This window comes from Sceloporus occidentalis, unplaced genomic scaffold (genome assembly GCF_023333645.1).
Source record: "Sceloporus occidentalis isolate IW3139 unplaced genomic scaffold, rSceOcc1.0.p SCAF_20, whole genome shotgun sequence".
NCBI classification, from domain to species: domain Eukaryota; kingdom Metazoa; phylum Chordata; class Lepidosauria; order Squamata; family Phrynosomatidae; genus Sceloporus; species Sceloporus occidentalis.
The window spans coordinates 11,662,660-11,689,391 of record NW_028317000.1 but is presented as its reverse complement, the minus strand read 5'-3'; the positions used below and the strand labels follow the sequence as shown (position 1 = coordinate 11,689,391).

The 26,732-nt window shown below is 41.6% G+C and overlaps 2 protein-coding genes across 2 annotated transcripts in view; both read left to right on the top strand.

Annotated features, from left to right (window-relative positions):
* Positions 1–1,315: 1,315 nt before the first annotated feature.
* LOC149302012 (peroxiredoxin-5, mitochondrial-like) lies at positions 1,316–11,287 on the top strand. Its single transcript, XM_089483197.1, has 6 exons — positions 1,316–1,536; positions 4,705–4,839; positions 5,391–5,522; positions 7,539–7,577; positions 8,983–9,047; positions 10,944–11,287. Exons 1-6 carry the CDS (start codon positions 1,345–1,347, stop codon positions 11,047–11,049), a joined length of 669 nt encoding a protein of 222 aa, XP_089339323.1. The 5' UTR covers positions 1,316–1,344; the 3' UTR covers positions 11,050–11,287.
* Positions 11,288–12,061: 774 nt separating this feature from the next.
* The window catches only part of CCDC88B (coiled-coil and HOOK domain protein 88B), a 43,887-nt gene continuing 29,216 nt past the window's right edge, over positions 12,062–26,732 (top strand). The window contains exons 1-8 of the mRNA XM_089483348.1: positions 12,062–12,230; positions 14,508–14,696; positions 16,914–17,050; positions 18,842–18,950; positions 21,189–21,258; positions 22,559–22,617; positions 23,670–23,753; positions 24,901–25,032. Coding sequence (XP_089339474.1) covers positions 14,634–14,696; positions 16,914–17,050; positions 18,842–18,950; positions 21,189–21,258; positions 22,559–22,617; positions 23,670–23,753; positions 24,901–25,032 — 654 coding nt within the window. The 5' untranslated portion in view covers positions 12,062–12,230; positions 14,508–14,633. The remainder of the gene's footprint in view (positions 12,231–14,507; positions 14,697–16,913; positions 17,051–18,841; positions 18,951–21,188; positions 21,259–22,558; positions 22,618–23,669; positions 23,754–24,900; positions 25,033–26,732) is intronic.

The following is a 26,732-nucleotide window of genomic DNA, read 5'->3' as shown; positions in this document are numbered from 1 at the left end:
CAGGGCAGTCAGCTTGGGCAAGTCACACTCTCTCAGCCTCAAAAGGGTGGCAATGGCAAGCCTCTCTCTGTGGGAACTTGCCAAGATAATATGTCCTCCATTTCAGCCTTCTGCCCAGGAAGAGATCCCCAGAGTCCTCCATTTTGAGCATGGCTAAGTATGAATATACATTTATATGAGTGTTTTTTAACTTTCACTGTGTCATGTCCTCCCTGTTTTCCTCTAATGTCCTCCATTTTGTGGTGAGGACCAGTCGTCCTCCTTTTCCAGGACCTGTCTTCCATTTCAGGTTTCTGCCCAGGAAGAGATCCCCAATGTCCTCCATTTTGAGCAAGTATAGCTAAGTATGAATTTACATTTATATGAGTGTTTTTTAAAACTTTTATTGTGTCATGTCCTCCCTCCCCCCCAGTTGTATTCCATTTTGTGATGCTTTGTCCTCCTTTGTGGTCAGGACCCTGTGGGTGACCAGGCGTCCAGAATTGGTTTTATATGTATTATGTATTTTATTGTTATTTTTGTGCTATTGTATTTATCATCATCATCATCATCATTATTTCGAGCAAGACTAAGAAGTGGCTATTGGTATCTATGTGAGTGTAATATCCTCCCTTTTTCTTGAATGCCTTCCATTTTATGGTATCAAGTCTTCTTTAGCTGTTAGGACACCTGGGCGTCCTCCTTTTCCAGGACATGTCCTCCATTTCCCCCTTTGCTCCAGTTCCAAAATGTCCTCCATTTTGAACCTGACCAAGAAGCATAAATGTCCATTTATAGGAGTGTTTGCAGTAGCTTCTATTTTTCTGGAATGGCCTCTCCATTTAGTGGTCCCTTGTCCTCTCTTGCAGTTAGGACACCTGGTCACCCTGGACCTTGGGCAAGTCACACTCTCTCAGCTTCAGAGAAGGAACTTGCCAAGAAAACCCCAGGAAACATATGAGTAATTTGAGGGGATGTACTAAAACAGATGACAGTACTTGCCCATAGGGAAATCATACTTGCCCGTAGGGAAACATTGCAGAATACCTGTCCATAAAATAACATTGGAGAATAGTTGCCAATAGGGAAACAGGGGAATACTTGCCCATAGGGAAACATAGGGGAATACTTGCCCATAGTGAATATAGAGTCTGGGTTTCCTCCAATGCTTCTCTATGGGCAAGTCAGGACCTCCATTTTGTGGTGCAGAGTGAGTGAGTGGGAGGGTCTTTGGGCGGTATGCAAATGAGATGCAGATTAGCCGGGGAGGGGCGGGGCTGAGGAGCCCTAGGGCGGCGTGCCTCCTCCTCCTCCTCCTCTTGTCCCCACAAGGGCTTTGGGGAACTTCAAAGGCCCGGGGTTGCCATGGCAGCCGTCGCTCAGGCGATTTCCATGGCAACGGGGTGGCGAGGGGCGGGGGCTGCGTGGTGGAGGCGCTGTGGGGCAGGTAATAGGGCCAGAGTGGGCTGGGCAGCAGCAGCAGCAGCAGCACAAGCAGCAGGAGCAGCCAGGCCCAGGTCCTTCGCCTCTGGAGCAGCAGCCATGGCCGCCCTCAAGGTGAGTCAGGCCAGCCCTGCCTTCTTCCCTTCCAGGCCCTACAGAGGCCCAGGAAAACCTGGCCTTGGCAGCAGCACCCCACCGCAGGAATAATGCGCTCCGACACCGCTTTAAGTGCCATCAGCCCTCTGTCACCGCTTTTAAGTGCTGGGGCATTCTGGGAGTTGTAGTTTAATGGGGCTCCTCTGGCAGAGAGGGCTCCCTGCCTCACACAACTGCTCTTTTACATTTTATAGAGATTATATGATCTATCATATATGTTATATATGATTATATATATATATATATATATATATATATATATATATATATATATTTTATAATACGTTTATATTATCTAATATATAATATATATATATTATCTAATATATATGGAATATATATAATAGATATATAATATATAATAATATATGTATAAATATTATTTATATATTATCTGATATATATATAAAACCACTTTTCATTCTCTTCTTGAGGCAAACTACTTACTCAAAAGTCTGAGGTTTATAAGTTAACAAGGTTTAACTATCTATATGTTATAATTATGTATAACTATTTATATGTAATATTATATATTATTCTAACCACTTTTCTTTCTCTTCTTGAGGCAAACTTTGTTCTTCCTCAAAAGTCTGAGGTTTATAAGTTACCAGGTTTTAACTACGTATCAGTTATAACTATGTTTAACTATGTATACCATAGTTATATGTATTAACTATATGTATTTTTCTTTTTTATCATATTTATTATTATTACTATTATTATTTGAAATGTTCTGGAGACTTATTCAATAAAGAGGTATTTTGTATTCTAACTACCCTTCCCAGGACTCCATAGCATTGAACCCTGGCAGTTATAGTGGTGTCAAACTGGGTTATTTTCACAGTGTGGATGCAGCCCTTTATAGCCCTGGTTCGCTGCTGGGGCATTCTGGAAATTGTAGGTCCAAAAGCACACTGGCTCAATGCTGGAGAATCCAGGGAAGTGTGGTTTTGTGAGACATTTGCTGCCACAACGAACTACAGTTCCCATGATTCCCTAGCACTGAGCCAGGGAAGGTAAAGTGGTTTCAAACTGGATTATTTCTGCAGTGTGTGTTGGACCCTGGTTTAATGTGGCGCTAGAGCTGCCTTTGACAAGAGAAGGCTCAATGTCTCACAGAAGTACAGCTTGCAGAATTCCCTAGCCTTGAGCCAGGGCAGTTAAAGTGGTCTCAAACTGGATTATTTCTGCAGTGTGTTTTGGACCTTAGTCTGAAGGGTGCTGCAAGATCTCTCTACCTAGGTCTTAGTTCAACATGGGAGAAGCATTAGAGCCTCCCCACCCATCTGTTCATGGAAAGAAACCACCCTGTTCTGCCCTTGGCAGCATTCCTGGGCCCCTATCAGTTCTCTTGAGTCCCATCAAAAAGCCCTTTAGCATGGCCTGTGGATGGTCATTGGACATAGCTATGCAGGCCCCCAAGGGCAGCTTAGATGTGACATTTGTCATAATGCTTGCCCTTATGCAGCTGGCTTAAAAAACCAGAAAAACAAACCTGGGTAGCAATATTCCTTTTCTTTTGCTGGGATCCAGTTGGACTCACCCTTCTGCCCCAGGTGTGCTATTTGGAACAAAATGCTCCATTGGGGACGGAGCAAGCTTGTTTTCTGCTGCTCCAGAGAATAGGACCCAGAGCAATGGATGCAAGCTACAGGAAAAGAAATTCCACTTAAAAACTAGGAAGAACTTCCTGATAGTAAGAGCTGTTTGACAGTGACTCCCTCAGGGAGTGGTGGAGTCTCCTTATTTGGGGGGTCTTTAAACAGAGGCTGGATAGCCATCTGTCGGGGGTGCTTTGATTATGAATTCCTGCATGGCAGAATGGAGTTGGCCTGGACGACCCTTGAGGTCTCTTCCAATTCTGTGATTCTAAGGACAGAAAAATGAAATGGACAGACATAGGATGGGGGCTGAAGGAGACTACATGTGAAAAGGAGTTCAAGTACACCACCACAAGTTGAACATGAGTCAACAGTGCGATGTGGCAGCTAACAAGGCCAATGGGATTTTAGGCTGCATCAATAAAAGTATAGTGTCTAGATCAAGGGAAGTAATAGTGCCACTCTATTCTGCTTTGGGCAGGCCCCACCTTGGAGTGTGTCCAAAGGAGGACAACTAAAATGTTAAAGGGTCTGGAAACCATGTCCTATGAGGAAGGCCTTAGGGAGCTGGGGATGTTTAGCCTGGAGAAGAGAAGGTTAAGAGGTGATATGATAGCCCTGTTTAAATATTTGAAGGGATGTCATATTGAGGAGGGAGCAAGCTTGTTTTCTACTGATCCAGAGAATAGTACCCGGAGCAATGGATGAAAGCTCCAGGAAAAGAGATTCCACCTCAACATTAGGAGGATCTTCCTGACAGTAAGGGCTGTTGGGTGGAATCTCACATGTTCCTATTTTAATACTGGGAGCTAGGACACTTTCTTAAATAAATGTCTAAGTATTTTTTGTGTTCAAACAGCAAGATGGTTGAGCCAGGATCAAAGGGCATAACAAAGAAGGACATCTGAAAGCTCTAGCATGTCTTTTTGGAGAAAGATGCATAAAGTACCATGTCCTTCCCTTGTTCCCAAGAGGCCAAAATTACCAACACAAGTCCTGGGGAGGAAAAGTTCTTTTCTTATTTTATTTTAATATATAAAAAGTTACACATACCTACAAACATACATACATACATTACAACACATACAACACATTTAATAATAATAATAATAATAATAATAATAATAATAATAATAATATATTTATCCTGCCTCTCCCCCAGGATCGAAGCAGCTTACAATAGCAATAATATACAATATAAAATACACTATACATTATAAAAATGCATCCCATTATTCCCTCCCTCCTGAAATTTACCCTTACATCCAACACCTAGTATCAATTATGTATCATTTCACCTAAAAATACCATAAGATCATCATATTCATCACTACATCCCTACCTATAATTATATATATATGCAGTTCTACACATTCATTCTCGCCCTACTTTTACCTCCCTTCCTTCTATTTCCTTCCTATTCCTCAACATCTTCTCCATCCCATCCTCATCTCTTATTTTCCTTCCTTCCTTTCCTGGGGAGGAAGAGTTCTGTGAGGACTGAACCTTTGCCTCTTTTTGACAGGTTGGAGACAAATTGCCCAATGTGGAAGTCTATGAGGGAGACCCTGGAACCAAAGTGAACATTGCAAGCCTGTTCAAGGGGAAGAAGGGTATTCTGTTTGGAGTACCTGGTGCATTCACTCCAGGCTGCTCAAAGGTAAGTAAGACCCAGTGTGTATCTCCTTATAGAATTTGAATATGTTACTTTGGAGGGACTATAACTCCCACAGCCAGCTTGGTCACTGGAGGTAATGATTATGGCTGTGAAGAGTTGTAGAGTCCAAACTGTCACGTTTCCAGGTTCTGCAGCAAAATTCCTTTAATAACATCAACCACATGTCCAAATCTAAAACTTGCTGTTAGAGCAAATGGTACGAATACCAGAATGGCTGTTGTTTAAAAGTAAAAGTTATGCTGGAACGCATGATACCATGCATAGTAGAACTGTGATTGGGAAGTTGCCCTGGCTCTGTCAAGAACTGTGGTTGGTAGGACTGGGGAACGTTTGGTTTACTGAATGTTTTGAACTGCCATTACCATAATCCACTACCATTGTCCATGCTGTCAGGGGCTGCTGGGAGCTGAAGTCCAAAACATTTGAAGAGTCGCATTTGCTAGTATGGCATTTTCTATTGCTTTGTTCCCTTTCTGAACTATATCTTTAATGTCTCCGGTGGTCTGTTTTCTTCCTCCCGCCATCCCATGTAGACCCATCTCCCAGGTTATGTGGAGAAGGCAGGGCAGCTCAAAGGGAAAGGGGTGGAGATCATCGCCTGTCTTTCAGTCAATGATGTCTTTGTCATGAATGAATGGGGAAAGGCTCACCAAGCTGAGGGAAAGGTGAGTAATGAGAAAATCATCCATTTGTTTTCTTTTGAGTGTCAAGTCTCTCGTCTTTGTGGTGCAGCAATGTGTTTGGAAGTGTGCAAGCAATGTCTCCTGACCAGGATACCTGGCAGCCTCTCATTTACTCCTTGCCGTGCTTTGCAAGATTTTGCTGTATTCAACAGATAAGACTGGTCTTACTTCACAAGTTTAAATACAGTAGCTGTAGAGTCCTAGTTTTTCTTAGATGAAAAAAAGAGTATAAATCTGATAAATAATAAGGAAGCAAGGACTGTTCACATATTCTGGCAAGTGCCAGACATACTGGGTCCTTGATATCTGCTGGGGTTTGGTTCCACAAACTTTTTCTCTCACCTGCCACCCCCTGGATACCAAAATCCCTGGATGTTCAAGCCCCATTATATACAGTGGTGTAGTGAAATAGTATCCCTTATATAAAATGACAAAATCAAGGTTGAGTTTTTTTTGGGAATTTTTTGTGAATGTTTTCAGGTTGTGGATGGTTGAATCCATGGATACAGAAGGTCAACTGTATATCTTTTCTGTTTTTAAAAAACCTGATCACAGATGTCTATCCTTCATGTGGCTTGGCTCTCAACGGTTTGAGGAAAAACGTTCAGCAAGAATAGACATGTCAAAACCATAAGAAGAGAGATTTTTCTATTCCTCGGTTTCTCTTTATTTAAAAATTTGTTTTTTCCTAATAAGTTTGGTATTACTTTTTGTACCTCATGGGAATGGAAGTAAGAGCATGTTTAAACCCTGAAAAATGTCTGTCTAGAAGATTAGGTGAGACTGTAAGGTTTGTATTCTGCTATCTGTATCAAATGATTTCAGTTCTAAACTGCAGACCAAGGACACTCTGCTAGAAAGGTGAGGTTGTGTAACCCCAAGAATGGCTGTTACAATAATTATGCAATGACCAGCTTGCAACAAAGTGTACACTTAACACATAAGAATTACCTTAGTAGATCAGAGCAAAAGCCATCTATCCTCCTGTATTTTGTTTTCAGGTAAAGCTCCCAAACAATATGAAAGTGCTTACCTTCCCCTGTTACTCATTTTGGGCATCTGATATTCAGATACTGCCTCTGTCTATGGGAATTATGAACATATACGTATAGCATTGTGCTCTAAATTTAGGACACAAATTCACAGCTTGAGGCAATGAGTTCTCAAGCATTTATTTTGTCTGTCCCAATCCCAAACAGGCCAGTTGTTTTGAATTGTTTAGAGTTGCTCCCTGAAGAACGCATGCCTGTGATGTTTGTGTTTGTAGCCCTAGTACTTTTCAATAATGGGTGTGGGTGATGTGTTGTGGATCAATAAAATATCTGACAACAATAAGACTTGAAGGACAGCAGTGAACAAGTTCACCTTTCCAAAACTTCTTTTGCAAGGTGTGTTATTTCAGAATAAAACAGCTGCTAGTCTCCGGTCCAAAACATACTGAACATATAATCCAGTTTGAGACTGCTTTAACTTCCCTGACTCAGTGCTAGGGAATCCTGGGAGTTGTAATTTATTGTGGCACCAGAGCGCTCTGACAGAGAAGGCTAAATGTTTCACAAAACTACAGTGGCCCAGCATTAAGCCAGGGCAGTTAAAGCAGTCTCGAACTGGATTATTTCTGCAATGTGTTTTGGACCTCTGTCACTGATCTTAACCACATGTTCTGTAACCCTTTTATTTTACCACTTACCTGGTTGCAACATGCAATAAGGTGAGTGGGTTGTAGAAAATACCTTTTCATGTTCCTTGTGTTTGTCCCAATCTCACCTGTATTCCCATCCCATCCTTTTTAAAATATCTTTTTACAGGTGACTTTGTTTCTTCCTGTATGGAAATGTGTTTATATATTTTTCTAAATGGATAGGGTGTTTACAAGGCAGCTTAAAAGTCTACAATTTGCTTTTCAACAATGCTTGAAAGCACAACGGCTCCCCCTTTTCCAGTATCAGCCGTCCAGTTAACACCAGGGTTCTTTCTCTCCCCCCGTTCCCTTCACAGGTGCGGATGCTGGCTGATCCGACAGGAGCCTTTGGGAAGGTAATGAAATCTATGATCATAGGACCTGGACAGAATAGCTAACTGCATGGTGATACTCTTTGGAGATGGTGATCATCAGCTTTTATCTGATCACGTAAAACTAACCCCTGGCAGCATTCAATTAAATTGAAAAAATCCTCTAACTCGTTTGCAGTTAATAGCGTCAAGAAACTTGGATGGGATGATGAAACTGCTCAAACTATATAGTGGAGCTTTGTTATCCACCAGCCTACCATCCACAGATTTAAGCATTCACAAGTGTGTTGTGCCCTGAGGCTGTTGGCCACACACACATATCAGTCTCTGGTCCCAAGTTCATAAATTGTCCTGAATCCCCTTCCACTGAGTTTCGTTGGATGAATCCAGTTTCTTGGATTATGAAAAAGAGAGCAAGCTCTGTCACACCCTCGTGTGGCAAATAGAGCAAGACAGGTGGTCTGTTCATCACCTTTATATTAGTCTCTATACACAAAAGCCCTATTTTTTGTAGATCATTCCTCATTTATCAATCCAAACCCTGTCTCAGAGTTCCATTTTATTTAAGTCGTAATATGAGCTACCAAATCCCTTTTCCTTTCTTTTGCTTTTTCCCCCTTTTCTATTTTCGCTTAGTGAGCCATTCCTTTCCTTTCTTCTGTTCTCTAGACACTTAAAAACTTCCCGTTTTTAAAATTAAAATAAAATTTGAACTAGAGACATGTCTCCTGAATATGACAGATGAGTCAATAGATAATAAACTTTTGAAACCAATCTTGTACTTAATAACAGCCGCCAGAATAACAGTCGCTAAAAATTGGAAGGGGGGAAAATGCACCAGGAATAGACTCTTGGCTGATTAAGGCTTTAGATATTGTAGAGATGGATAGACTAACGATGTATATTAGAGGGAATGATGGAAATCAGGAACAAATATGGGATCCGTTGCTAAATTACTGTTTGGAAAGATGGAAATGATAATCATTTATACCCGCTCTTAATTTATGTTAAGCTGTTTGAACAAATCAGATGGAGGTAAAACATTAGATTTAGAAAAATCACTATTACGTATCTTGTTTTGATGGAACGTAAGCTAAAGATAATGACGGAATTTTTTTCCAATTAATAATCAGTATTATTACACATTACCTAAAGTTAGATAGAAGCGTGGCTAGAAAATGTGAGATGTGGGAAGAGTGATAGGAAAATAGAGGAGGAATAAAGGATATTAGCTGTAAGAATAATATATTTAATTCTGTATGTGTAAATTAGTTTATTAGGAGATGTGAGGTAAGGAATGATTATGGGTAAGAATATGTAAGAATAATTAAGAAGTATTGTTTGTACAGTTTGTATATAATAATAATAATAATAATAATAATAACAACAACAACAACAACAACAACCTTCTTGTTTGTTTTCCCCGCAGGCCACAAACTTGTTGCTGGATAAGGAACCACTTCGAGAGCTCTTTGGGACCAACCGGTCCAAAAGGTAATGGGGGACAAGACTTCCTGCTGATGAACTGGAAAGCAAATAGGAATTTGTCCCAATTCCTCAAGCTACTGCTTACCCTCTTTTCATGCCCTAAATTCAGGTAGTTTTCAAGGGTCTCAGCCGTCTTCCTGCTAACATTGCTTGTGTGTTCTTGTGGCCTCAGCCATGGAGCTGGCAACATTGTCTTTCTTAGGCTATGCTTATATTATGGGGAGTGGGGCTCCCCAACTTTCTTAATTTTTTTGTGAGGGCCTCACATACACTTTGATACTACTTTTGAAAGTTACAGGAAGAGGGCTATGAGCCTTTTCACACTAAACAATTTTAGCACTATGGTTTCTCTCTAACTGGCATACCTGCATTCACTGGAATCCTGGTTTTGTTGTTTAGGGAGACAATACAGTCGCCCCTCAGTTTTCATGGACTTGAGATAATGCAGTTTTGATTATTCATGAAGGGGCAACCTCCACTAAAGTTAATGGTGTACACGCAGGAGCATGCGGCCATTCAAAGCTATGGGGCTTGAATATACACAAATTTCTAAATTCACGGGGGGTGGTGGTCCAGAACGGATCCCCTGCGAATTAGGAGGGAGGACTGTATAGCTTATGGTAAAGAATTCTAAATACGCTGCCCTGAACTGCCACTCCCAGGATTCCTTAGAATAGAGCCGTGGCAGTTAAAGCCACTCTAAGAGCCTTTTGACTGAAAAGTAGGGTATAAAAACTCTAAATAAATACATAATAAAGTGGAATATAATTACTATAATTGTGTAGTGTGAAAGAACCTTATGATTTGGCTTAAACCATGGAAAGTCACAAGCCCCCTTCACAACTTACTTGAAAAGGGGCTTTATGACCACCCCTTTAGGCCTGTCCCTGCTCTATCACGTGGCTCTTCCAAACCTGGCACAATAAGTATTCCAGTTTAGGGAAGCCTCCATACATAGATGCTTATCTGCAAAGGTTTCCCTGCCTCAGGTCTCCTTGATAACACCTGAATGATATGGACAGGGCTCCAGAGGCAATGCAGTGTAGGGACAGGATTCAAAGCACAGCCCCTTTCAACATGAGTTGCACCTTCAGGTGATTAGCTTGTGAAAGAAACTACAACATTTATTATGAATTACTGAGTCCAATCTTAGAATCATAGAGTTGGTAGAGACCCCCAAGGGCCATCCAGTCCAACCCCATTCTGCCATGCAGGAAATCTCACTCAAAGCATCCCCAACAGATGGCCATCCAGACGCTGTTTAAAGACCTCTGAAGAAGGAGACTCCACTCCACTCCGAAGAAGGAGTGTGTTCCACTGTTGAACAGCCCTTACTGTCAGGAAGTTCCTCCTAATGTTTAGGTGAAATCTCTTTTCCTGTAACTTTCATCCATTGCTCCAGGTCCTAGTCTCTGGAGCAGCAGAAAACAAGCTTGCTCCCTCCTCAATATGCCACCCCTTCAAATATTTAAACAGGGCTATACTATTACCTCCTAACCTTTTCTTCTCGAGGCTAAACTTCCCCAGCTCCCTAAGTCATTCCTCATAGGGCATGGTTTCCAGACCCTTCACCATTTTAGTCATTCATCATCCTAGTACAGCAGGCTTGAATGTACACCATCATAGACAGATAGTGCAGCAAAGAATAAGGCGATGGAGTTTGTAAATCTGTTAAAGCCTCCTTCCATCTCTTTGCTTTGCCCAGTCTATTACTCAGGCACTGAATTACAATCTGAGTTCTTTCCTAAGGCAGAATGCTAACTTATTTCTATAACCTGGTGTGGCTGCCCTGTAGATTCCCCCAACAGACTAGAAACAGATTTCATTTAGCTGTAGAAACCCCTGCTTGTCCTGAGCGATCTCTATTCTGACCCCGTCTCTCTTCCCCTCCCTGCTCTACAGGTTCTCCATGGTGGTGGATGATGGCTTAGTAAAGGCCATAAATATTGAAGAGGATGGGACAGGCCTTACCTGCAGCTTAGCCAACAACATTGTCTCTCAGCTCTGAGTCCCAGACACCTGGGTTCCTCATGGCTGTTACCTGTTTCCTGAGCTCTAGTGGCAATATGCTTACTCACCTCCTAACTCCTGCAGGCTAATTACGTTTGAGGCATGTAAGATTTGACCTAAATTGGTGCTCAGAGGGAGGAAGAGATGTGCTTTACATGGTTGTTTTAACTCCCTTCTCTCCTGGCTCAATTATCTTGGATATAAAATAATCTGAAATAAAGCTATAGTGGATTATCTGTTTTGCTGTTCTTTTGCTTCTGTAGTCGCAGCTAAGTTCTTGAACAATCTTGACCCAAGCTCAACTCCCTTCCATTATTATTTCAGCAAGAATGTCTGAGAGCACCATGTCTCAGCAACAACTGTTCCTACTGTATAATCCATCACTCCTATTTCTCAACATATTCTGGCAGGCAAGGTGCACATGCAACTCCTGACAGATATAGTCCATGGAAGCTCACACTTTTAAAAATGTGTTATGTCTCTGATGTGTCACACGATTATTTATACTTGTTACAATAGAGTACACTCATCCCTCTGGAAACTCTGCAACAGAATTTTCTATGGTTACTTGTATGTAATTTTGCATAAGGTGAAACTTTGGCATGTAGGGGATTTTGTTTCCACCTTCAATAGTGCATCATGATCTTCCACCTGGTGCCTCTTAAATGCTGGTGCCAGAGGCAGGTTCTTGTGTAACTGGTTGAATTAAGTTTGGCAACCCCAAATTCTTTCTTCATTCCTTTGGGCCAAATTAGACCTTCTGTTAATTACATGTCAGCAATTCATGTGTATTTTTTCAAAATAAATCTAAGTATGTAGCTGCTGGGCAAAAGAGCAGGGCTGGGACTAAAGAGTGGGTTTTACACTCTCTCCCTTCACACTGGAAGGAAGGTCAGATCACTAAGGAAGACTACAGATGTGTAGCTCAAGCTTGCAGGAATAGAGTAATGAAAGTTAAAACACAAAACGAGCTAGCAGTTTTCAACTATGTTTGAAGCAAGACTCCTGATATGTGTATGACTTGGCTTGGACTAACCTTCATCCTCTGTCTCTTGTCCGGATTTCTCTCCTGGTTCAGTTTTGGATGACTGCTTGTGCCCTAATGGCTTCCTCAGCATCATTTAAATGCTTCATCTCTGGTTGTGGAAGAAAAATTCCTGAGAAAACCAGTTATTCGAGGTGACTTCTTTGCCTCGGTGGGGGGGGGGGGGGGGGGGCATAATGTTGGTGCTTGCTCCCATTGCCAGGCCTTTACACCATGGACTCGAAGGAGCCATGCTTCCCACTTAAAAGCTCTCCTTTTGGAAAATGTGCTGAAGGCATCTGATGGGGCCACAAAAAAAGGCATAGGCAGGAAGCACGCTAGTCAGGCATACATGGAGTGTGTGGGGTTACCATCATAATGCATATTATATCGTGCTAGAACAATGGTTCCCAAACTTTGCTCCTCTAGATGTTTTGTACTTCAGCTCCTAGAAGCCACAGCCAGCTTGTCTGACAGTCAGAAATTCTGGGAGCTGGATGGCCATAGTTTGGAAACCACTGCATTAGAAGGTTCCAAAACACTAACTGTACAGGTGCAGATAAGCCATTTGTGTGAGTTCCCTGGTGACCACTCAAAGAACCAAAGATACACATAAGCAACCTGTTTCTCTCTGCTGCCTCAGAGGGCAGAACTGTGTCTAATGCAGTAATTCCCAAACTTTGGTCCTCCAGGTATTTTGGGCTTCAACTCCCAGAAGCCCCAAGCAGATAGGCCAACAGTCAGGAATTCTGGTAGCTGAAATCCAAAACATCTGGAGGACCAAAGTTTAGCAGCCATTGGTCTAATGGTTTTAAGTTACAGGAAGATAGATTTTCGATTGACCATTAGAAGGAACTTCTTGACAGAGTGTTTCGGCAATGGAACCAATTGCCTAGAGAATGGCCCATAGGATCCCTTCCAACTCCATGATTATATGATTCTAGCATTCTTCCTTCTCTTCCAGCTCTGTGCTTCTTCTGTCAAAAATCACACACACACACTGTGGGATTATATGAAAACCATGGTTCTGTTGAAAGAGACTAAGAAAAGTGGGCATTAGTGTAGATAACCTATTAAGGTAAACTGACATAGGATCTTTAGTTCTGTTTTACAAAAATCATTCCAATCCTAGAATCCTAGATTTGGCAAGATCTCCTGGACCATCTAGTCTATGATTAATCCTCTGTTATCCCACTTTTTTCAAGTGTTTTTAAAATGTCCCTGTTCCTCTTCGTCCCCTGTGTCCTCAGGCTTATTTCACTTTCTGCAAACAGAGTTCAAAGTGCAAAATAATTCTCACTTATTTAGTTCGGCGAGGGTAGAGGGGACAGAATCTTGTCCTTCCTGGTTGGCTCAGGCAAAAGCAAACTGCTGCAGCATTTCCTAGCTTGTCTGTTCTTTCTCATTAATCGCTTTTGCTATCTTGGCCAAACTCTGACGTTGCTCGGCCACAAGTGTCCTGGTTTTGAAATGTTAGAGGTTATGCATTTGGAGCCACATTTGCTGCTTTGTGAGCATAAAAAAACAGATTGAGAGGATATGAATGAAGGACATGGGGTAATGGAGGACCATGAAATAAAAGTGTCACAGGCCACATGTTTGCCCACACACGATTACAATCTGGGTGATGTGTGAAGAACCAATGGGATGTTTTGCCTTATTTTCTGACCCTACAAAGCCTGACTGGCATCTGGGAGGTTGTTCAGATGGTGTCAATAATCCCAGTAGAGCGTGGATTGAATCTGTTTTGTTCACATACATTTTGAAGGCATCTGATAACATTTTTGAAGGAACTGCCAAAACTTCCACAAAATTAATCTCCCCCCACCCTCCAAATTTTTCTGAAAGATTTGCATTGTCAGCTGTGTGAATAACTGACTCAAATAGACCCGGGATAAACTGGGATACAACTCTGCACATCTTGAACGTGTTTCAAATACATCTGTATCATTGACTCCCATCTTTATTCGCAGTGCTGACGTGTGGGCAACAGAACTTGTAGGGATATGGTTCCATAACAAAATAGTGTGAACAACAAATTGGGAATGTGTGAGTGAGATTATTCACAAAGTCGCGTTGCAAAACAAAAGGTATAGATAACCCCACAGTATCAGATGCAGGTGAGATTAACGCGGGAGGTATCTTGTACCACCAAACAGTTCAGACCAGAAACAGTTTGAGAAGGATCTTCATTGTTCCACTGCCACCTTCTCTGTGGTTTTCTTTCCACAAGCGCAGGAAATGAAGTCAATCATGTCCTTTGGGTCAATTCACTTTAAAACATCCCCTGAACACTAGCAGTCTTTCAGCATGGGCCTATTTCACTTCGGGAACTTCCTGTGCGGTGGGAAATAAGAAGGGAGTGAGTCAAGTCTCTGACTTCGATGTCACAACTTCCTCCCTGCCTCTCTCTGCACCTTCCCACACCTCAGATTGCAAAAGGAAGTTGCAGAAGTGAAGTTTCAAATTGTACTGATAACGCACATCATACAGGAGAACAGGCAGGCCTAATGCCTACAGGACCCAGCTGACACAAGTGAAAGTATCAAATAGATGACATGATGGATGGAAATGTCCTTGCGATGCTGGAGGATTTTGTCTTGGAGCCACTGGTCACTTGGGTAAGCAATAGCATATCTTGCAGCAGGGGAATAATGTATTTTTGGCCCTGTTGCTCTGCTGGCCGCATGGGTATTGGAATAACCTCAGCTGGCACCTGGAATCTGAACTTGCCTGCCTGATTTGAAGCATAGCATATATACTCAACTATAATTCGACCTCATATATAAGTCAAGGCAGGTTTGGGGACCAAAATTATGGATTTTGGTATGGTGCATGGATAAGTCGAGGGTAAAACGTTGGGGTGTGTTACAACAGATCTAAAGGACGAAGCAAAGAAAAATGATACCAAAGAACTTAAAAATTCCAGCAGATGTAACTGTGCTCACCCTAAAGATTGGATGGATGAGAGAACAGACAGGAGCCAGTACTTCCAGGACAGATTACAACAGTGATTCCCAAACCTTGGTCCTCCAAATGTTTGGGATTTCACCTCTCAGAATCCTTCACCATTGTCCAGATTGGTCTGGGTTTCTGGGAGTTGAAGTCCAAAATACCTGGAGAATCAAAGTTTGAGAACCACTGGATTATGCTCTTTCCTTTCAGCAGAGGGTGGTTCCTTTTTTAATAAGAGTTAAAGGACATTGCTTACATTGGCCCATGGATATAAGTCAATTCAGTTTTTGTGGATCATTTTTAATTAAAATTTCTAGACTTATCCATGAGTACATACAATATTTAACCTATCAGTACTTCTAAAGCCAACAATAACATTGCAATATGGAGGCCATCTTGTTTTCAGTCTCAGTGGAGCAAAAAAAAGATGAATGCATAGATATTAAGATGGCCCAGAGAAGGCCTTCATTTTCAAAAGGGGTCCTTTGACTGTAGCATCAGAATATGTTCCACTGTCAAACAGCTCTTACTGTCAGGAGGTTCTTCCTAATATTGAGGAGGAATCTCTTTTCCTGTATCTTGCATCCATAGTTCTGTGACCACTGTCCTGTTCTCTAGAGCAGCAGAAAACAAGCTTGCTCCACCCTCAAAATGACACCCCCTCAAATACTTAAACAGAGCTGACTAAGGGAAAGTAACTGAATGCTCAGTTGATTGTTATATGTATCAAAAAGAGATACCTTTTATAGTGGGAGCTATCCCAGCTATCGGGACTGTAATGTGGCTTCACTTTGGTTTGTTAGTACAGTAGTTTCAGGTTTGGAAATAGGAGAAAACAAGTTTGGGTCTCTGGGGGTAACCAGTCTACCTTCTTTGAGTCTCAGAGATACCGATCTACCCACTCCTCTTTAACTCTATGCTGTTTAGGTGCTGAGGTTAGTGGTTCGATTAGGAGAAAGTATTAATTTATTTCAGTATTGATTACCTGTAACCAGGAAGGGGCTCTGGTTCCTCCTCTTTCACTTTTGCTCATAGTGACATTCTGGCAGTCATGGGCAGTACTTTGGAATGAAAAAGCAGATTTAAAACATCCTTGATAAACTACACATTTTTAATAAGACAGATAGCCACGTCACTTGTTTCAAAAGAGACTCAAATTCACAGTTGAGGCTACCCAGCCTCTCCAAAAAGCATGCAGTCTTTCAAATTCTCTGTAGCACTTGAATGGATGCGAGACTGTTCCCATAACATATTTGGGTGACATATTTCTGTTTAGTTTATATTAATAATAATAATAATGATAATAATAGTTTATATTAATTGCTTCTCATTCTCAATCTATGCATGTAAACTGGCATGCCAATGTCATGCATACAATCTCCTTTTCGGTCCTCTTTTGAAGGTGATGTATTTTCTCTCTTTCGGAGGAAAAGTGAAAATAGTGGTAGGAAAGGAGTGACATTTTATCTCATATTTGTTTTTTTAGATGTACCGGACCTACCCAGTTGATTTTAAAACATGACTTTTTAATCTGTAAAATTTAAAGAATGTACTCGTATGAGTGTACTTTAATGGTTATGTAGTACAGTAGGCCCTTGGTATCCATTGGGGTTTGATTTCAGGATTCCCCTGTGGATACCAAAATCTGTGGATGTCCAAGTCCCATTAAATACAATGGATAGTAAAACGGTGTTCCTTATATATAAAATAGCCAAATCAAGGTTTGCATTTTGGAATTTATATAGTTTAAAAATATTTTCAAGCCATAGATACTTGAATCTGTGGATGTAAGATCTGTGGGTATGGAGGACTGACTGTATTGTATTTTAAGTGATGGCTTTATGCGTTTTCTAAAATTATTATTATTATTGTTATTATTACAGATACAAACCTTGGGGAGCCTGGTGAACCCTAGATGTGATCAGCCCCCTTCTCTTCAGGAGACAAGTGCTGAAGGTCCCAAAGAATTTTTCCTCAAGTTAGTCAATGGAGACTTCCTCATCCACATCATGGAGATGATGTAAGTCACTCTTTTGTTAGCATGTCCTTTACACAGCAAACATGTATCAGTTTATATCAGTTTAACCATAGGGATGCTTCAAGCTTTAATTTTACTATGGCATTGTATTTAATGGGATTTGAGCATCCATGGATTTAAGTATCCACATGGAGTGCTGGAAGCAAATCCCAGCGGATACCAAGGGCCCGTTGCAATAGTGCCATTGTATTCTGCTTTGATCAGGCCTCGCCTGGAATCCTGTGTCCAGTTCTGGGCACCACAATTCAAAAAGGATGTTGAGAAGCTGGAGCACATCCAGAGGAGGGGGACTAAAATGGTGAAAGATCTGGAAACCATGCTTTATGAGGAGAAACGTAGGGAGCTGGGTATGTTTAGCCTGGAGATAAGAAAACTAAGAGGTGACAGGATAGCCCTCTTTAAGTATTTGAAGGGGTGTCACACTGAAGATGGAGCAAGCTTGTTTTCTGCTGCTCCAGAGAATAAGCCCCTGAACCATGGATGCAAGCTTCAGGAAAAGGGATTCCACCTCAACATTAGGAAGAACTTCCTGACAGTAAGAGCTGCTTGACAGTGGAATATGCTGCCTTGGAGTGAGGTGGAGTCTCCTTCTTTGGAGGTTTTTAAACAGAGACTGGATGGCCATCTGTTGGGGGTGCTTCAATTGAGAGTTCCTGCCTGGCAGAATGGGGTTGGACTGGATGGCCCTTGGGTCTCTTTCAGCTCTAGGATTCTATGAACCTTATCAGCTCCCAGGGTGGAGTGGAGGAATATCTCAGAACTGTGCATGCGTTCAAATTTCATTATATACACCTGAATGCAAGCTCGTGGCTGCACAATTCTAGATCTATATTTTGTTGCTGTTGTTCATTGAACCATAGAATCATAAAGTTGGAAGAGACCCAAAGGGCCATCCAGTCCAAACCGTTGCCATGCAGGAACACAGAATTAAAGGACCCCCGACACATGACCATCCAGCTTCTGTTTAAAAACCTCCAAAGAAGGAGACTCCACCAGATTCTAAGGGAGTGTGTTCCACTGTCAAACAGCTCTAACTGTCAGGAAGATAGTTGTATGCCTTCAGGTCGTTTTCGACTTATGGTGACCCTAAGGTGAACCTATCACAGGTTTGTTTTGGCAAGTTTCTTCAGAAGGAATTTGCCATTGTCATCCTCTGAAGCTGAGGGAGTGTGACTTGCCCAAGGTCACCCCAGTGGTTTCATGGCTGAGCTGGGAATCGAACCCAGGTCTCCAGAGTCATAGGCCAACACTCAAACCATTACACCACACTGACTTTTACAGCCACAAATCTTTACGTAGCTCTAGATTCAAGGTGAGGTCTCCAAACCTTCAGTTGTTGATGAAGGACCATCATGCCACATCATTCTCCAGGCTGGCTAGTTCTGATGAAAGATGGAGATCAGCAATATCTGGAGAGCTACAGGTTCTATGAACAACAGTGTGCTCCACATAGATAGAAGTCGATATATGTAGACATTTTATGGCAATTTAATTGTAATGACTTCCCCCAAATAATCCTGGCAGCAGTAGCTTATAAAGAAGGTTAGTGGTTAGTGGTGCACGCAAAAATACAAATCCCGAAGATTGACAAAGCAACAGATGTTGAACCGGTATGTAGAGCAGATGTGCCCTGAGTCAATTGGGTTCTGTCTGGATTGTAGCCAAGCTAGTCCAGTCAGAAACTGTTGAGGCTTTCCGTTATTGGAAAAAGAGAAATACTGAAGTGTAGTGTTTCCCTTAATATTCTCCTGTGTGCTTGCTTGCATTTTCTAGAGACCTGATTCCTGGTGGAGCACGACCTTCATGGAGTGATCAAAGCGAGGAAGGACATAGGTTGCAAATGCTCCAGACTGTCCTCCACCGGCTGACCAGCTTCTACCAGGTGAGTATGTTTTGAGTCCTCCACAATGGTGACTTCTGCTTTTTGTTATTTTGCCCATGTCATAGAATGAACATCTATTAGGAGAACTCAGGGCTAGACGGGATATGCAGGATGGCAGCATTTTGATCCATTCTGAATCATCCCCCAAAATAAAATAAAATGAAGAATTGGTGAGTTATCCATGAATAATCAAATCTGCAAAAGTCAAAGCCGCAGGTGCGGAGGGCTGCCTGTAGTTGTGACGTAAACAACTAGCAAAATTAAAATTACAGTGCGCCCTTGGTATCCGCTGGAGTTTGGTTCCAGGATCCCCTGTGGATACTAAAATCCATGGATGTCCAAGTCCCATTAGATATATTGGCACCATGAAATGGTGGCCCTTATATAAAATGGCAAAATCAAATTTTGCTATATAATATCTTCATTCTATGGATGCTTGAATCAATGGATAAAGAGGCATCCTGGGGCTAGAGGAATCCAAGAGGGCTGAATAGAGATCTGAAGAAGGGATTGAATAACAGATTAGGAACAACTGAGAAGATCTTAAACAAAGCAGCTCTGACAGGAGTTTAGGCAAGAACAGGGGAACATTATTACTCTATTTAAAAAGTGGGTTCTATAGCAACCAGTGCAGAAGAAATTAATGTAACAGCAAATGAATCAATTGAGATGGGAGCCAAGCAACAAAAATCAAAGTACAGTACAGGCTTCCCCCACCTTTCAACAACTCTCTTTCTGATGACTTGCTCTTTTGACACTTGCAAATTACAGACAACTTATATTAATTTGACGAAGGATCTGCTCCATTGTTACTTCTTCCTACCTACAAGTCTCACATGGGACTGCTTGCACATACATAACATTATAGAACAATAAAATCGAGTTGGAAGAGACAACAAGGGCCATCCAATCCAACCCTGTTCTGCCATGCAGGAACTCACCATCAACTCATCACCTGTGACAGATGGCCATCCAGCCTCTGTTTAAAGACCTTCAAAGAAGGATACTCTACAACAATCCAAGGAAGTGTATTCCAGTGTCGAACAGCTTTTACTGTCAGGACGTTCCTCCTAATGCTGAAGTGATATTTCTTTTCCTGTAAAATGTAACTGCTGTCCCAAGTCTTGCCTATGAAAAAAGTGTACATGACAGCTGACAATGGTACATATGGAAGGGGTCTAGAAGTCTGAGTAGATCACAAGCTGGACATGAATTGGCAGCGGGATTCAGCAGCTAAAAAGGCCAATGTGATTCTAGACTGCATCAGTAGAAATACAGTGTCTTGATCAAGGAAAGTAATAGTGCCGCTCTATTCTGCTTTGGTCAGACCTGTGGCCAGATTTGGGCACCACAATTTAAAAAGGATGTTGGCAAGCTGGAGTGTGTCCAAAGGAAGGCAACCAAAATCAAAGCTCTCACCTTGCAAGCCCTGAGGGACTCACAATCAAATCATCCCCAACAGATGACCATCCAGCCTCTGCTTAAAGACCTCTAAAGAAGGAGGCTCCACCACTCTCCAAGGTAGTGTCTTCTACTGTCAAACAGCACTTACTGTCAAGAAGTTCCTTTTAAAGTTGAAGTGGAATCTCTTTTCCTGGGGCTTGCATCCATTGTTATGTATTGTATTCTGTGGAGCAGCAGAGAACCCATTTAAATATTTGAACAGGGATATCATATCACCTCTTAACCTCCTCTTCTCCAGGCTAAACATACCCAGCACCCTAAGTCTCTCCTCATAGGTCTCTATGATTTCCAGACCCTTCACCATTTTTGTGGCCCTCCTCTGGACACGCTCCAGCTTCTCAATATCCTTTCTGACCTGTGGTGCCAAGAACTGGACACAGTATTCCAGGTGACCAAAGCAGAATAGAGTGGCACTATTACTTCCCTTGATCTGACACTATACCTCTATTGATGTAGCCTAGAATAGCATTGGCCTTTAGCTGCTGCTGTTGACTCATGTTCAACTGTGGTCTACAGTATCAGTGTTTTGATGGTATGTTTCTGCATGGCAGGAGGATGGACAGGATGACCCTTGGGGTCTCTCTTCCAGCGTTATGATACTAAGAAGACCAAACAAGCAAGTGGACTCAATGATCAAACAGTAGAAGGCCGTTTTTACACTCTGCTACACTTGTGTGAATAGAACAGAATGTGTGGATTGAATGTGAACAGAAGAATTTCCACATCGCCAGATTGATTTTAATTGTACCCCCATTTTCTTTCCTCCTTCCCCAGAACGATCTGCAACAACTTATTGTTTTATCACCACCTAATGTCTATCTTCTGGCTCGAGACCCCCTCACAGGTAAGATCATGGGAGAGTATTTGGGATTATTATTATTATTATTTATAGTTTATTTTTATAGTGCTGTAAGTATACACAGCGCTGTACATACTACCAAAAGAGAGTGGTCCCCTGCCTTTCCACATTCCTTGCCAATTGAGGTCCTAAACTTGAGCTCCCTTGACAATGGTTAGATTAAGCCTTTCTTTTGGATTGCAGCTCCAAAAGCCACAATCCAGCAACATTTGCTTGTACTTTAAATGGTATTTTCACTTTTGATGTTTTCAAACATACAAAAGCAATTGTTGCTTCATTTGTACTAGGGAAATTTGTTCTGGAAATCAGCCCAAGGGCCAAGCTTTGCAAATTGTTGAATAATGCAAAGGGTGCAGTTACACATGTGGAGTGCTTTTCCTTATTGCTGATCAACCCACCAATCCAGTATGTTCATATGTGCGTGCATGAGCCCCTCCCTCATACTTTTATTATTTCCAATCTCTAAAATGACTGCCAACCAGATTCAAATCTATCTTTTTGTTCTTTATTGCTTTTGCATGTAATCCATTTTTAATCTGATGCATCCAATTTCCTTTCATCTATATATTTATTTTAAATTACAAAAATTGCATTTATTCTTAGTTACACTTTTCTGTTTTCCCACGTGACTAATCTAGGTGCTTGGTCTGTCCAGATTGACATCCACTTCTCAGATAGCTGGTGCCCATAGAGTCTCTTGACAAAGTGGCGTGCCTGATTACTTCCCATTTATTTATTTAAAAATATGATATGATTTCAGGTACCTGTCTACATTTAATGTTAAGTATGCAATATAAAAGACTGATTGCCTTCCCTCCTTCTAATTTTCTGTTAAATATAGAACAGGGTTGATTTTCAGGCAAGGTTTTTATCTTGACCAACAAGGCAATACGTTTTTGCTCCAGGTGATATGATAGCCCTGTTTAAATACTTGAAGGGATGTCATATTGAGAATGGAGCAAGCTTCTTTTCTGCTGCTCCAGAGACTAAAACATGGACCAATGGATGCAAACTGCAGGAAAAGGGATTCCAGTTCAACGTTGGGAAGAATTTCCTGACAGTAAGAGCTGTTCGGCAGTGGAACACATTCCCTCTGAGACTATGGTGGAGTCTCCCTCCTTGGAGGTCTTTAAACAGAGGCTGGATGGCCATCTGTCGGGGATGCTTTGATTTAGATTTCCTGCATGGTAGGGGGTTGGACTGGATGGCCCTCGCGGTCTCTTCCAACTCTATGATTCTATGATCCAAATCATTTTAATATTTTCTTCTCTGATTTCTGATCTAGCCCAGGCTGTTGGTGAGATGAGAAAGATGTTGCTGCTATTGCTGGGGAGTGCTGTTCAGGTACTTTGGGCAGGAAGGGAGTTGGGAGGGAGGGAACCCCAAATTCATTCTTTTGACTGCAGTGTTAGACTCTCCATCCCAAAGTAGGGCAAAATATGACCCTCACCAGAGATCAGTTATTTCATTCCTTCCCAGGGTTTCAGTATGCAATGCATGAAGTACAAAACAGAAGTTCCTTCTGGGCATGGGCAGAGTGACTTTGCCTTGCCAATGAAGAAATGGACTGTCACCACTTTTGATTAGAGATAAAAGACTTTTAATGTAGAAGGACTGTGGCATCCCTAAGATTGATAGATGGGGAAGTTTGGCTGGGACACAACAGGGAGTAGACAGAGAAGAAAGCTTACTACTTTGGATGCAAGGAGATCCCTTGTCACAATTTTGAGAGGAAATACAGCTAAAGAAAAGAATGATTGCCGTATATATACTATTATTCATGGATAGGACTTTGAAGATAAATTTTAAAAAAGGTATACAGGGACATTGATGTTATAATATGTACTTTTTACAAATACAGCTTTAGAAGGAAGCCAAGAAAAGGGTCATGAAAATAATATTATAAATTGAAAACATCATTTTGGATGATATTTGAATTTTAGTTTTGCATTATTTGATATTATTCAATAAAGATTATTTTTTAAAAAAATTGAGAGGAAATGCAGATTACTTATGGGAAGGAAGGAGCACTTTAGATTTGATGGAATTCAAAGATATAGCCATGTGAGACTCAATGAAATAAAGAAATTGAAAAACAGGCAGGATCAGAACCAAAAATGGAGAGAGACTGCCATCTCTGCCACACACTTTCTTTCTGCAACCCATTTTCCTTCCTCCCTCTTCCACCACCTTTCCCTCTCCCCTTTTCCTTACTACTTCACAGGTTGCCTGGGGAAGAATAGATTTAATCTTGCCAGAGTCTAAATTACTTGCTTTCAGGCCAATTGGGCCAAGAGCCATATAGAGCCCTGGGGCTTAGGGTTGCCCAACTAGCTTTATTGCTTCAAGACGGGCAAGTAAGAGAAACCTGATCATCATCTTTATTCCTTCAACAGTGTGAACGACGAGAAGAAATCATTGGCCGTATCCAGATGCTGGACATTGACACCCAAGCTGCCCTGGCCTCTGCCATCCAAGAGGTACTGATGAACTGCTCTTCATACTGAAGCATTTTCCAGTTGTCCTTTGCATGTCAAACCCTATCCTATAAATTGGGCCAATGTCTTGGTAGAGCAGTGTGGATACACCTTGCCATATTGATTAATATGATTAAATATGATTATATTAAATCATATTACACAAACAGATAAGGTTATATAACCTGCCATCCCCCTGGCTGCTGCAATATGACCAGTCACTGCTGAAGGTTGAATTTAGTTTTGGTCAGCCAATATTTATTGGTTTTGGCCATACCAGTTGTAGTTGAAATCTTTTGGGATGGCTTGGTTTTGAGTGAGCAGTTGAGATTCATTTGCTGCACTGAAGACCTGCTCCTGGCAGTGATGAAATTTGTTTGCTGATATAGATCAATACAGCTGCATTCATTTTTTTAAAATATGTCCTTTTCATTAAAAAACAACAACACAATTTTGAGGTTTCTGTCTCCAACTCTTTGAACTATGACTGGCAAGTTTTATCTATCTATCTAATGCCTAAAAGATTTTTCAGGCTGTCAGAGCACAGAGACTTCTTGAGAAGTGTCCTCTGCCTTAGAAAAGGGATGCTAGCCTTGCACAAAACAGAAATTGCCTGGACCTCAGTGGAAGTTACTTTGATGCTGAATTCATTTCTCTCTAGACTAGTGATTCCCAAACTGTACCTTCCAAGAGTTTTAGACTTCAGCTGTCAGAGTCCCAGACCATTAGCCAAGAGGGCTAAGGCTACTGGGAGCTGAAGTCCAAAACACCTGGAGGATGAGAGTTTGGGAATCACTGCTCTAGACTAGAAGTAAGATCTGAGGGGAGAAAAATGTAGGCTTGTGACTCTAACATTAATCATTTTTCTTCTCCTGTATGCTTTTCTTTGCTTGTTGAAGAAGCCAGTGAAGTTTTGAAAGCTTGTATGATGTATTTTGTGCTTTTTAGTTGGCCCAACAAAAATATCACTGTTTTGTGGATTTGGGATTTTACTGTATAAACGTTTTGGATTCTCCTGTCGGCCGGCTATGGAATTGCCATGATTTACTAATATACTACTGGCTGACTCTGCGATAAATGCTCATGCTTCTAGTATAAGAAGAGAACACTTCAGGAAGTTCTAACACTCACAACTTGTCCTCTTTCCCAGGTGACTCAGGAGCCCAAGAATGTGCTGAGGTTGAATTGGAAGGAACTGAGACATGCAGAGATGGAAGAGTTCCTACAGGATCTGATGTCTCAGATTCAAGGATTGGTGCGTGAGCGGGATGCAGTCTTGGAGGTAAGGATATGATGGATTGAGGATCTCAAAGCCAGCTCATGACAGGCCTATAGCCAGATACCTTGGAGTGGGGAATGGGAGCAAAGTGAATCAGTACAAGGGAATCAAAATTACTGTATATATTTGACTATGAGCCCATACAGACAGGCCAAAATAAAGCTGCTTTGGCTCACTTTGGAGGTATGCTGTTTAAAGGACTGGAGCGCAGCTTTGGCACAGCTTCTGGCCTCTTAAGATGCGTGTGTCATTTAAACAGCATACCTCCAAAGTGACCCGAAGCAGATTTATTTTGACCTGTCTGTATGGGCCCAAGTAAACCTGTCATAAAAGTCAAGTACAAGGTTTGGAATTTGATATGGCCCATGGATAAGTCGAGGCTAAAACCTAAGAGCATGTAACAAAGGATGTAAAGGATGAAGCAAAGGAAAGTGATGAACTTACAGAATTCCAGCAGGCATAACTGTTTGTGTTCACCCTAAAGGCTAGACGAATAAAAAGGAGTCAGTGCTTCCAGGATAGATTACATTCTTGCATTTTGCCAGAGGATGGCTCTTTTTTAAATAAGACTTAAAGTACAGTACTTACATTGACCCGTGGATAAGTCAACTTACGTTTTTTTGGGGTCAATTTTTTGACTAAAAATTCTAGACTTATACATGTGTGGTCAATTTAAAATAAGCAATCCCCTAAATAATTGTTGTAACTTTATAAAGCAAGTGTCCCAGTGCTAGCAAATACACTTGTCCCTCCATATTCACTAGGGTTAGGGTTGATGGAATTCCAAGATATAGAATCAGTCAGTAGAATCTGTATGTACAGAGATGTACATCAGATGCATTTAGAAAATTTCCCTGTGAATATGGAAAAAACACAAATAACAAAACACCATGTTTCACCTGAGAGGACACCTCTCTAGGAATCTCTAGGTCCTCCAGTGCAATTCTGTGGTCAACATCCAACAGACACCATAGAACTGCATTGGAAAAACTACAGAAGCCTAATGGAGTATTCTCTCTAGGAAGCTCTAGGTCAGGGGTAGGCAACCTTTTTGAGCCGGGGGCCAGGTTGCTGTCCCTCAGACAACTGGGGGGGCCGAAGTCAAAAAATAAATAATTAAATATATTTTTTAAAAAATTAAATAAATAAATAAACCGGGACAAATGTAGGACAAAATTTTCAAATGGTGGACACTTTTTTTTAAAAAGTGGAGGACACGCAAAAAATTTGCTGATGTTTTAAAAAAATGTTAATATAAATGCATGTTTCTGAGGTGTCTACAGACAATTGCCCCCCTTGCCCCTGCGCGCGAGAGGCCAAAGGCCCTGGCGGCAATCAGCGGCAGGACCAGGCTGGGGCCGGTCCCAAGGCCTCGCCGGGCCGCAGGTTGCCTACCCCTGCTCTAGGTCCTCCAGGGTAACTCTGTGGTCAACGTCCGACAGACACCATAGAACTGCATTGGAAGAACTACAAATGCCTAGTAGAATATTCTTTCTAGGAATCGCTAGTTCTTTCAGTGCAACTTTTAATTAAAGTTGATTATATAGTTGCACTGGAGGACCTAGCTATTCCTAGGGAGAACATATTAATCAAATCCGTGAATAATCACATCCGCAAATATCAAAGCTGCAAACATGGAGGGATGAGTGTACTATATAACCACAAAGCCTATCCATTAGCCTGCAGTTGGGAAAAGCGGGAGC

What these genes read in the sequence shown, in the direction of transcription:
- LOC149302012 (XM_089483197.1), top strand. Translation starts at nt 1,345, where the DNA reads ATGGCAGCCGTCGCTCAGGCGATTTCCATGGCAACGGGGTGGCGAGGG. An exon ending in CAGCCATGGCCGCCCTCAAG is followed by an intron (nt 1,537 to 4,704) that starts GTGAGTCAGGCC and finishes TCTTTTTGACAG; the next exon opens with GTTGGAGACAAATTGCCCAA. An exon ending in TCACTCCAGGCTGCTCAAAG is followed by an intron (nt 4,840 to 5,390) that starts GTAAGTAAGACC and finishes CATCCCATGTAG; the next exon opens with ACCCATCTCCCAGGTTATGT.